The 13,033-nt window shown below is 40.8% G+C and overlaps 1 protein-coding gene across 12 annotated transcripts in view; it reads right to left on the bottom strand.

The window, feature by feature from the left end:
- GRTP1 (growth hormone regulated TBC protein 1) overlaps positions 1 to 13,033 on the bottom strand; it is a 97,661-nt gene that overhangs the window by 57,161 nt on the left and 27,467 nt on the right. For 11 of the 12 annotated variants that reach the window (XR_013636040.1, XR_012159630.2, XR_012159631.2 and 8 more), the window contains one exon: positions 11,382 to 11,478. The exons of the other annotated variant lie outside the window; for it this stretch is intronic. Coding sequence is in view for 8 of the 11 variants with exons in the window: in XM_078853676.1 (XP_078709802.1) it covers positions 11,382 to 11,478 (97 nt within the window). In the remaining 3 variants the exon portion in view is untranslated. The remainder of the gene's footprint in view (positions 1 to 11,381; positions 11,479 to 13,033) is intronic. 12 annotated transcript variants of the gene reach the window in all.

The following is a 13,033-nucleotide window of genomic DNA, read 5'->3' on the forward strand; positions in this document are numbered from 1 at the left end:
GCCAGCATGTGCCCTATATTTCTTGGGTGATCTCTCAAAGCAACATGCTTAGAAAGGCTGTATCGACAAAGCTGTAACTCAGACTAATGAACAAAACGAGGGAGTTTTTATTAATCTTTTTCAGAAGTTTGCAATACCATAAGTCAGCTGAAAAATAAAAACATTAATGATCATTTGTTAACAATGCGAGGAACAGATAAAGAGACTAATGTGTGTTTGGAAATACACCAGAGAACTCAACCAGGAACACACACAGATCAAAGAAAAAAGGCGGCATACTGACACAAGGTTGAGATAATCAAAATATAGCTCAAAGCAATAGCTGGTAACATCAAAGACTAGAGAATTCTAAAATGAGCTTTTTAGGAAGATGCATATATACATTCATATGTGCATAAGAACATTACATGGAGCCCCAAAAATGGAAGTTCTGCTGTTAGAAAGTCAAAAGATGTCTGCCACAAGGAACAAGGTAAATTATTCACTTTGGCCTTGTCCACCCTAGAAAGTTGTATGGCTTTAACTATACCAGTATAATTAAAAAAAAAAAAAAAAAAAGGAGTACTTGCGGCACCTTAGAGACTAACAAATTTATTTGAGCATAAGCTTTTGAGAGCTACAGCTCACTTCATCGGATGCATTCAGTGGAAAATACAGTGGGGAGATTTATATACACATAGAGAACATGAAACAATGGGTGTTACCATACACACTGTAACCAGAGTGATCACTTAAGGTGAGCTATTACCAGCAGGAGAGCGGGGGGGACCCTTTTGTAGTGATAATCAAGGTGGGCCATTTCCAGCAGTTGACAAGAACGTCTGAGGAACGGTGGGGGAGGGGATAAACAGGGGGAAATAGTTTTACTTTGTGTAATGACCCATCCACTCCCAGTCTCTATTCAAGCCTAAGTTAATTGTATCCAGTTTACAAATTAATTCCAATTCAGCAGTCTCTCCTTGGAGTCTGTGTTTGAAGTTTTTTTGTTGAAGTATTGCCACTTTTAGGTCTGTGACAACCTCTTACTGCAGACGCAGGGATACCAGTACAAGGTGCTTTACAGTGGTATAGATATTCCTGTACAGAAAGGGGAATTACTATATTGATAATGGGTACTATACTGACATTTTTATACCAGTGTAACTGTATCCACAACAGGACTTTCACTGATATAACTGTTCACATATCTAGGTCATGGAAACAGCTGTGGATCTCTCCAGAGCAGTTCCACAGAAGGCTTAACAGATTCAACTCAAGCCTCGCTAATAGAGGCAGCTACCAGGAATTTCAGAGAGTAGGTAAAGTGTGTGTGTTTGGAGGTCACGGGACATGTGGGCAGTGCATCTGGTCCACCTGTGGGCTATTTGGTTTGTTCTTTGCATACAGGCCGCATAGCTAGATAAACCATGGGCCCCTGAGTAAGCAGGGTCCCTGCTAAAGGCCACAAGGCTCTGACCCTCGGAACTTTGATCAGTGCCTGAACAGAGCTGGCCACCAAGAAATTGGAGGAAGAGGAAATCAGAGAAGAGGTCTAGTGATTTGTAATCACCAGAGGCAAGAGGCCATGGCGGCTTGGCTGAAGACAGAGGAGGATGGGCAGACTGAATACCACAGAGAAAAGGACCAGGAGGAATTCCACACAGATAGAAGTTTGGAATAGATATCAGATCCTCAATGTGGAAACTCTGAAGACACCTCTCAAGATCCAGCAGGTCCAAGGGAATGGAGAGATGTGCGGGATACACATGTGGATGGCAGCTCGGCACAACCTGTAAGAAAATAAGCTTGCCTAAAAAGTGTTCTCCAATTGTACAAGAGAAAGAATCCTTGTTGGAGATTCAGTTCTCAGAAGAATCAAAAGAACATTCTGCAAGGACAACAGACAGTGTACTACCTTCCTGGAGCCAAGACACAAGATGTCACTCTAAAATTGGATAGGTTTCTGAAGTCAACGGAGAAGGATCCATTGGTGATGTTCATATCTGCACTAATGACATTGTGTTGTGGGATATTTCACAGATAGATTTCAGGGTAATCAGAAGGATGCTGAAGAAGAAAAAGAAGAAGAATGTCAAAATGATCTTGGAGGTCATTCCTGTCTTAGAAGCAAAGGAAGACAGAAAGCAGAAGATTCTGGAAGTGAACTGCTCGCTAGGTAAGTGGTGTAGGGTAGAGGATTTTGGTTTTGTGGAACATTGGTACGCCTCCTACAGGTAACGGGGACTGTATAGTTTGGATGTCCTCCACCTCAGTAGAAGGGAGACCAGTCTCCTTGGGGACAGGCTGACTAGAGTAGTCAGGAAGGGGTAAAACTAATTGCAAAAGGAGAGAGTAAGAAGAGGGAAGATATGAGCACTCAGCACAAAATCAAGATGTTGAAAACAAAATCCATCAAGGAGCCAAAGGATATGAAGACAAGACATTCTTTAATTGTCTACACAACAATGCTAGGAGCCTGAGTAACAAACAAGAGGAATTGGAACTGCTCATTTGTGAGCATAAATTTGGTCTAGTTGGTGCTACTAAAAACGTGACACCACGTTTCACACCACTGGAATGTTAAAAATCAATGGCTATAACCTATTTAGGAAGGATTGAGTAGACAAAAGGGAAGAGGGAACGGCACCGGATGTCAAAAATGGCATTATCTGTTTCCGAGTCACTGAGAACTCAGAAGAAAATGATCTTGAATGATTATGGATCACTGTCCTCACAGATAAAGCACAAAATAAGGCATTAATTGGTGTCTGCTACTGATCACCAAATGACACTAAGAAACAGAACAACTGCCTCCTTATGTACTTATCTATAATATATAGGAGGAAAAATCTGGGCAATCACGGGACACTTCAATTTGACTGATATATGCTGGAGGTTTCATGCTGTCAGTATTAAAATAGCCTTTGAATTCCTAAATATTATAGATGACAATTTCCGAACTCAATAAAATGTTGCCACCAACAAGGGGGAATTCTGTGTTATACCTTGTCCTAAGAGATAAAAAAGAACTGATCACAGAACTAAAAATTAATGGTAACTTAGGTACAAGTGATCACGACTTGATCACACTTGTGATGTGCAAGCAGAATGAAAGTCCAGACCAGTAATATATAAACTTGGTGCTTTAATAAGGCCAATTTCACAAAGCTAAAAACAATGAGCCAAATCAGGTTGAAGAGATAACTGAATTCAAAGAGTGTGAATAATAATTGGGAATCATTTAAGAACACCATATTGTATGCTCCAAAAAAGAAAAATCCCACAATTGAGAAAGAAAGCCATGCTGATTACAATAAAATGACCTGTTTTAGAGGGGAACTGAAGGCAGCTATCAAATATATAGATATAACAAATGGAAAAAAGGGGAAGTTGATAGTAATGAATATAAATAAGAAGTTAGAAAATTGATAAGGAAAGCAAAGGGAAACATGGAGAAATCTATGGCCAGCAGAGTGAAGGACAATAAGGAGTTTTTAAAATATATTAGGAATAAAAAGTATCCCGACAACAGTATTGGTCCATTACAAGATGGAAATGGTAGAATTATCAATACCAATGCAGAAAAGGCTGAAGTGTTCAAAAAATGTTTCTGTTCTATATTTGAGGATCTGGACCACTTGGCAAACTGGGTGCAAGCAAACAATATGCATTTTAATATGGTTAAATGTAAATGTACATATCTGAACAAAGAATGTAGGCCACTTACAGGATGGGGGACTCTATCCTTAGAAGCAGTGACACTGAAAAAGATTTGGGGGTTGAGATATATAATCAGCTGTACACGAGTTCCCACTATGATGCTGTGGCCAAAAGAACTATCAGGATCCTGGGATGCACAAGCAGCAGAATCTTGAGTGGAGAGGTTATTTTACCTCTATATATAGCACTGGTGTGACAGCTGCTGGAATACTGTGCCAAGTTCTGGTGTCCACAATTCAAGAAGGAAGCTGATAAGTTGGAGAGGGTTCAAAGAAGAGCCATGAGAATGATTAAAGGATGTGATTTTGAAAGACTGTCTCTCTCACCAACACAAGTTGGTCCAATAAAAGATATTACCTTATCAACCTTGTCTCTCTAAAGGATTAGAAAACATGTCCTACAGTGATAGACTCAAAGAGCTCAATATATTTAGCTTAAGAAAAAGAAAGTTAAGAGATGACTTGATTACAGTTTATAAGAAGCTATATGGAGAACAATCATTTACTGATGGGCTCTTCAATCTGGCAGAGAAAGGTATAACATGATCCAATGGCTGGAAGTTGAAGCTAGATAAATTCAGACTGGAAAGAAGATGAGAGTAATTAACCACTGGAACAATTTACCAAGGATCATGGTGGATTCTTCAACACTGACCATTTTTAAAATCAATATTGGAAAGATATGCTCTAGGAATTGTTTTGGGGAAGTTCCATGGCCTGTGTTATAAAGGAAGTCAGACTAGATAATCACAATGCTCCTTTCTGGCCTGGGAATCTATGAATCTATAAATGATATTAATATAAAACCCTCAACAAGGAAACAGGCATGCTTAACCTTTACAGGGAATAAGCCATTTAGATCTTGATTGCAGTATAAACACAACCACATCAAGGAACCTGACTCAACACAGCAGTCCTCAACTGACTAACATTGTTCCAGTTTGTAATGTGGACTGGATCTTAAGTATATTTCATAGCCAGGCTAAACCTAAGGATTTTTACATTCTAGACTCCTCATGTCCACAGAAAACTTGGGTTTTAGACATAAGAACGTCCATCTGGGTCAGAACAATGGTCCATCTAGCCCAGTATCCTTTCTTCCGACAGTGGCCAATGCCAGGAGCCTCAAAGGGAATGAACAGAACGGGTAACCATCAAGCGATCCATCCCATCGCCCATTCCCAGATTCTGGGAAAGAGGCTAAGGACACTTCAGAGCACAGTTTTGCATCCCCCTGCCCATCCTGGCTAATAGTCATTGAGGGACCTCTACCCTCCATAAACTTATCTAGTTCTTTTTTTAACTCTGTTATAGTCTTGGCCTTCAAAATATCCCCTGGCAAAAAGTTCCACAAGTTGACTATGCGTTGTGTGAGGAAATAATTCCTTTTGTTTTAAGCCTGCTGCCTATTAATTTCATTTGCTGACCCCTACTTCTTGAATTATGAGAAGCAGTAAACAACACTTCCTTATTTACTTTCTCCACACCAGTCATGATTTTATACACCTCTATCATGTCTCCTCTTAATCGTCTCTTTTCCAATCTGAAAAGTCCCAGTCTCATTAATCTCTCCTCATCATTTTTGTTGACCTTTTCTGTACCTTTTCCAATTCCAATACATCTTTTTTGAGATGGGGCAAACAGATCTACATGCAATATTCAAGATGTGGACGTACCATTAATTTATACAGAGGCAATAGGATACGTCCTGTCTTATTATCTATTCCTTTCTTAATGATTCCTAACAAAAGTGAGGCACTCTCTAACACCCTGCCCAAAACAGACTAACAAAATATCCAACATATTCTCTTACTATTGAGGTATTGTATGATTTTTCACAGAGTTATGCACAGTAAACAAAATTAGCCCAAGAATTAAAAAAACGAAGGAGTCACATTAAAGCAGAGAATGTAAGTCAATAATCTCCCACTGTCCAAATCTTCTGAATTTTCTAACAGTTCAAATTTAGAAGTAAGTAATATTTCAGGTTCATCAGGGTTTCTAAATATATACATTAGACCCATACATGCCACCTTCAGCTTAACAGGACAACATATTTAACTCCTAGATAATACAACTGTCCTGTAATGTTCAAAGAAGCTTGCTTTCATTTTAGTTCCTAAAGGCTAGTAGTCAAATATATATGCTTCCTTGCACCTGGCTTATAGACCATAATCTGGTCTATAAACCGTGTATGCCTGTCTCCTTGTGATGGGCCTTATGTTATGTTTCAGCGACAACTATGCATGGTTAGTGTCTCACTCCTGATTAAACAGCAGCTCTCAAAAGAGGAGAGTGAGGCAACTTTGCCAGCAGGCAATCTTGTAGCTCAGAGCAGCTGACGCAGCAGGTTCAACCAGTAGCACAGAACAATTCAAGATGTGCAGATTCTCTGTTTTTGTGGGGATATATCCACAAAGTAAAAGCTTTCAACTTTTGCCTTCTTTTCCAGGCCATTCTACCAGTGGTGGAAAGCCTGCTTGTCATTAGTGACTTTTGTAAACATAGCATCAAAGTCTCACAAGGATCTTCCTACACCACAGACATCCATCTCTGGTTCTCAAACCTTGTCTCAGAAGGACCACATTCCTGAAACACATTATACTCTCCTACATGCCACCAAGCTGCTTGTGAATTCAGTCTAGAACTTTTGCTATTCACGTCTAGCAAGTATTTTTCCTACCCAGCTGAATGAAATGTTCCATGAAGATTCCACTTCCCTTTTGAGGAAGATATTTTAAACATACAACTACTTACTCACCTAGCTCTATGCTTAGGGATTTCACAGTGTTCTGTCCAAGTATTAAAACAAATTTGCTAAAAGGAGGAAATAAATGTATGACTAATTTTAGTTCAATAAGGTGCTGAATAAACATTAGGATTATTTTACAACACCTACAAGAATGCTAAATGCTTCAGAAGTGACAGGTCCCTGCTCTGAAGTGTTTATAACCTTGATGATGGACTTGAGAAGTGAGGATGTTATGACACTAGGAAGGCGAGAGACAAGGAAGCTGCAGATTATAGGTATGCAATTATGCAGTTACTCAGTTTAGTATTTAATATATGCATAATTAAATTGAGTAACTGCATAATTGCATACCTATAATTTGCAACGTCCTAGCCTCTCACCTGACTAGTACCATAACATTGTATCCAGCACCTTTGCTGTAGATAGGCGTTCCACTCAATCTAAACTGATGTTGTTTCATCACACATTTTCTGCCATAACAAACAACACAGGTTAGCCTCTCTCTCATCTTCCAATTGGCTGATAGCTCCATAGTTTGAAACATATGTTCACAGGACATGGCAGATGAATCATCATTTTTCGTTGCTCATGAGGCAAATGGGCAGTAAAATTTCCCTTTTCCTGGGCCTACATTTCATAAGCACCCCTGCTTTCAGAAAAATGGCCATAAGAAAATCAAAACAATCACAACCAAACTGCTGTTTTCAAGGAGTATCTGAAATCCCAGTGCAAGTTTAATGCAATCTTCAAGTTTCTCAACATATTTTTTTTACTCAACATAACATTTATTCATAAGCACAGAAAAAGAAAACTAGCCAAATAATACATGTCACTTTGCTAACCTTAGTAGTTGATGATAAATACAAAGTTAACCACTATCTGATGCTTTCTAAAATAAAAGTATACAAAATACTAAATTTGAAATGCTAAATCTGAGTCAGTTTTATGCTTGTCAACCCACAGTAGTTCCTTGGAACATTTAGCCCACTCTCCGTCATCAACTGCTCTAGGCATATGCTTGCATACAATATTGCAAAATGAATTTGTAGATTAAGAACTCCCCTGACCACACAATACTTCAGTTTGCTAGAAACAATTCTGGTATCCCTCTCACTGCTTTTAAGGAGTTTTACTCCTAACCCCTGAACTTCTAGAATTTACACAACTCTTCTACAAGACTATGGCCTTGTCTTCAGTAGAAACTTTAATAGTTTATGCTTCATATGGTTTTTGCTTATGATTAAGGCCAAGATTTTGTCACGGTTATTTTTAGTAAAAGTCTCGGACAGGTCTTGGGCATAAACAAAAATTCACAGGAACCTTTGACCTGTCCATGACTTTACTAAAAATAACTTGGGGGGGGAGGAGGAGGAGGCGGCGGCGGCAGGGCTAGGTAGGGGGGAGGAATGGAGTCCCATGCGGGAGGGGACTGACAGGCCAAGCCCCCCCAGTCATGGCAGGAGGCACAGCCCACACTCCAGAGCTGGCCGCAGCTGCGGGGCAGGGGTGCGCAACCCCAGCTGCAGCCCCCACCAAGCCCCAGCTACAGCCAGGGCAGGTATAGGCACAGCCCTGGAAAGCCGTGAGAGGGGCACATGGCCCGGCTGCAGCCGCCGGCAGAAGCTGCAGGGCAGGGAATGCAGGGTTCTGGTTCCAGCCTCAGTTCCAGGGCAGGGGTACACAGTCCCACCTTCAGCCCCGGCTTCAGCCCCTGACAGCTGCAGCTGAAGAAGTCACTGAGGTCCAGTAAAGTCATGGAACCCATGACTGTCGACACCTCTGTGACTAAATCATACCTTACTTATGATCCACAGCTGACTCATTGGCTTAGGGTATCAGGAAGACACTAGAAGAGGGGAAGGCATTTCCAGGAGGACTACAGGGGATGGCATGATCTGGAAGCATTTCTGGTGTGATGCAGGGGGAACAGAGGTAGATTAGATGGAGTGGAGGTGGTACAGCAGAGGGAGGAACAAAGAGTGAATTCTCAGCTGGCAAACTAAAGGAGATGTGCCAGATGTTGAAGCTGTCAGAATTAACAGCCCATCATCTGTGCCACAGTAAGATGCATCCACACTCGATCAGTTTGTGAGTGATCAACTGCAGTGAGTGAGACTCAGTTATTGCTTACCCTCCCCGCACAAAGTCCTGCAGTAAATGCCATGTTTATTTGCTTACCTGACATACAGCTGAAGCACTTTTGCTTGAAATATGCCTCACGTTAACATACAATTGAGGGGGAGCAATCACTTATCAGGGTAAATTTCTCCAGCAGATACAAGGCCTAAGACACTCATTACACTTCTGTGCAATTACTCCAATTATTTTACCTGTTATGCTATGAGCTTTATAAAGAAAACAATTCAACTTCTGGTAGTCAGAGTAAATGCCAAAAAATGGGATAACCAGCACTGATAACGTCAAATAACTGTCTTGGAAATCTGCAACAAAGCTGTTCAACCACTGATAAAAATTCTTAAAAGGAAGTCTTGCATTACCCAATAAAAATGATATTTTAAAAAGATGAAGTCTAGATCCCAGAGAGTGTATAAATGTGTCTATATTTATTTTAAATACTGTGTTTAATGTGATCTGTCCCATTGCCCCTCACACTATGAGTCTGTACTAATCAATGCCGCTATTAGAATAGGAAAAGGGCCATAGAAACAACGAAGAAAATGAAACAAGAGTGCCTTTTCTCATTAACATATTTGCCAAGTTTAGGAGCAAGGTGTTGAAGAGCTACAGGCTTCATGGAGTCCTATCAAAACAAATTCCATAAAAAGACTGATGAATAGAGTCCTGAATCTCAGAGACCTCTGAATCCACTCCTCTATCCCAGAGAAAAATAAAAGAAATTATAAATGATTAAAAACAAAATCATGAAATAAGTGCTAAACTTCACTGTACAATCATGCTGCCTTTCATCAGGTGCCTGATCCAATGTCTACTGAAGTCAAAGAAAAGACTCCCATTGGATCACAACCTAGATAACTTCAGTTCTATATGTTCCAACAGCAGGCTTGCTATATGCAATATAGACTATATAAAATAGCAGTAGCCAATTTCACTGTATTCTACTGACTGTTCTATAATTACAAAAAAATTAACAAACGTAATCATAAGTTTTATAGCAGGGGTGGGCAAACTTTTTGGCCCGAGGGCTACATTTGGGTATGGAAATTGTATGGCGGGCCATGAATGCTCACAAAATTGGGATTGGGGTGAAGGAGAGGGTGAAGACTCTGGCTGGGGGTGCAGGCTCTGGGGTGGGGCTGGGGGGTTTGGGATGCAGGAGGGTACTCCGGGCTGGGACTGAGGGGTTCGGAGGACAGGAGGGGGCTCAGGGCTGACGTAGGCAGTTGGGAGTGAGGGCTCCAGTTGGGGGTGCAAACTCTGGGGTGGGACTGGGGATGAGGGGTTCAGGGTGCAGGAGGCTGGGCTCGAGGTGTTTGGAGGGCAAGAGGGGGATCAGGGCTGGGGTAGGGGCATGGTGGGGAGGCTCAGGTGTGCAGGTCTGGGCGGCACTTACCTCAAGCAGCTCCCAGAAGCAGCAGCATGTCCCCCCTCTGGATCCTATATGGGGGCGTGGCCAGGCGTCTCTACTTGCTGTCCTGCCCGCAGATGCCGCCCCTGCAGCTCCCATTGGCTGGGAACTGCGGCCAATGGGAGCTGCGGGGGCAGCACTTGGGGCGGAGGCAGCGCACAAGACCCCGGCTGCCCCTAAATGGAGGAGCCAGAGGCAGGACATGCCACTGCTTCTAGGAGCCATGCGGAGCGGCCACCAACCCCGCTCCCCAGCTGGAGCACAGAAATCCAAAGCTCCGGCAAAAAGTTAAGCATAATCCTGGATGTTACCGTCATGCAATAATTTGAGATTTTAATAATATGTTCAGTCTCCAGCCCTTCAGGGTAGCAGTTCAAGAAAGCTCTTCAACAGCAAAAGTAGGCCAGATAAAGGAATGTCAAAACCTACCCTTGGTAAGCCACTGTACTAAATTTTAGGCACAATATACACCTGAATAAAAGTGTAGGACATAACTGGCGCTGTACATATGGGAATTCATGGGGCAGCCATTCCTCCTTCATAGGCTTTAGTGCTAAATCCCCGTTGAAAGGCTCATATAATCTACTAAAAAAAAAAATGTGAGGAGGAAATGTCCACTTTGTCATATTTGAATAATTTAAACTCATGGTTTCTAAACATAGGGATCATGACCTCTAGGAAGGTGACAACCACCCTCCTTTTCTTTACAGCCTGATCGGAGAGGGATCCTGCAATTTTTTTGTTGTACAATGGGGTCACGGGTGGAAAAGGCTTGAAAACACTGACTTAACAGTTTCTCTGCCTGAATACAAACTTCTTGCAATCCCTTATCAACGAGCTGTAAAGAAAGGCCAGGCTGCTTCCTTGTAGTAGCATCATAAACTGCTACTTTATGTAATAGCCACCACAGATGCTCACGCTGCAATGAGACTCATACCCTTCCTTCACTTGAGACCAAGTGCTTCATCTTTCCATCATATTGTTTCCCACAGGCCAAGGAAAACTGCTAAAGTCCCAGGCATTCCCATAAGCCCTAGCCTCTTGCCTAGGATTGAACCACTGGAAATACAAACAAAGGTAGTGGTGGGTGAAAAGCAAGATGTGTTACAAATTAAACCAATTCTACACCAGCTGATCAGATTTCAGTTTCTTATTGCTTTGTCGTCTAAAGACCAGAGTTTTAATTTCAATTTATTTCGACTTGCTTCCTGTATACCCACACTGAAATCATGGCAGAATCAGACCCCTACAAACTAAGCAGACCATTGAAGTTAAACAGCAAGGCTTATCTTGCCACATAGGGCTTCTATAAATAAAAATGAATACAAAGGAAAAATAAAACCCAAGCTCTAATGTACAGATAAAATAAGAGCTGCTAGCATACCAGGCAATATTCGTCCAATGAGAGCATCTAACAACCAAAAGGATTCCTCTTCATTCTTTGTAATAAGAATCAGGTATCCAGCTATGAAATTCATGCCCTGAAATAAAAAGAAAGCTTTTATAATTTCTCCACTTACCTCAAAATTTTCTTGTTTAACTTTATAATACCCATGAACTTCAAAGTACTGATTGAGTGAAATAAAGGGAAAAGCATTGTGCCTGCAAGTTCCTTGAAAGATACCAGAAACAGAATTATTACAATTTACAAAATGGACAGGATAGAGGAAATCTACTAAGACAGTCTACCAATTATTAACCCTGCTACACCTGGGCAATGAAAGCCCATGGAAGCCAGGGGAGGGGGGAAAAAAAATTAAAGCACTAAGAAATTAAAAAGTAATGTAAAGACTGCTTTTTATTTTAAAAAATCCCAAAGCCCTTTCCAAACAACAAAACCGATGATTACTTTGACCAACACTGAAATGTAACTATCCCTGGAGTGAAACTCACAAAACAGCTGCTTAATAATGTGCAGTGACACTACCTAACAGTTCTAGGTGGAGCATGGCCCATCCAGTTGAAACTACAAATGCAGTTTAGGAAAGCAAATAGTAAGTAGCAGAGTTGTAATTCCACCAGGTTTTCCAGGTGTAGTTTACGCAGCTATTTAAATTATTTTTGTCCAGAACTAACGAACAGTATTTATTGTTTCTATCTGCACCTATATTATGCTAGATGCCTTTCAAATCACCGAGGAAGCCATAGTTCCTGCCTTACAACCTACAATAGGCAGACACACAAAGTGTGGGAGATAGGGCTATATATGTAAAGCGTTAACTGGTCACATCCTTACAGTACAATGTGTTGGGCTTTTCATGGCAAGGTTTCAGTGGACAAAAGATGCATAAAATATATAGGCCCTGATTCAGGAAACCAACCCTATTCAGGAATAGCATGTGTTTAAAATCAAGCATATGCTTAAGCAATTTCCTTAGAGACTATCTCTTAGTAATCCATAATATTAGTTTAGTCAACCAGTTAGTTTTAGCAACATTATTAGGTTGATTTATAGCATTCTATTGGCTTTTAGAGTGAGAGGATTTTTTAAAAAGTATATTTATTGTGATTTAAACAAGATGGCATCTAAAACAGTACATAGTGCACCAGCATGAGAGTACACAATTCCCAACAATTTTTTAAAAAGCCAATGTAAAATTGTCTTTAAATATTTACAGGCTGTGGAGGCTCATGCCAGTTACATTTGTTTAGTGCTAATCTTAGAAATCCTCTCTAGTTTCATCCTTTTCTTTTGTATTCTCCTTGACCTCTTTCCCCCGAACTCTCCACTCCAGGGTCATCTATGGGGACAGGCGGTAACATTGTCTCACTGTACCCAATAAGCAATGCCAGCTACAGCTCAAGCAAGAAGAGCACTGCCAAAACTGAAACGCTCAAAGGATTCTGGAAACCAAAAGTTCTTGTCTTGACTGAAATCCAATTTTTTGGATACAAGTGGCTTTGCTCACTTGTCTTTTGATATACAATGCCAAAACAGTCTCTGCACATTTGAATTTTAAAATATTCACTCTGTTCTAGACATTTCTTTTCAATCCTTAAACCTCTATATTAGTTGTTGAACTTTTACAAATTGCT

Source organism: Lepidochelys kempii, chromosome 1, assembly GCF_965140285.1.
Source record: "Lepidochelys kempii isolate rLepKem1 chromosome 1, rLepKem1.hap1, whole genome shotgun sequence".
NCBI lineage: Eukaryota > Metazoa > Chordata > Testudines > Cheloniidae > Lepidochelys > Lepidochelys kempii.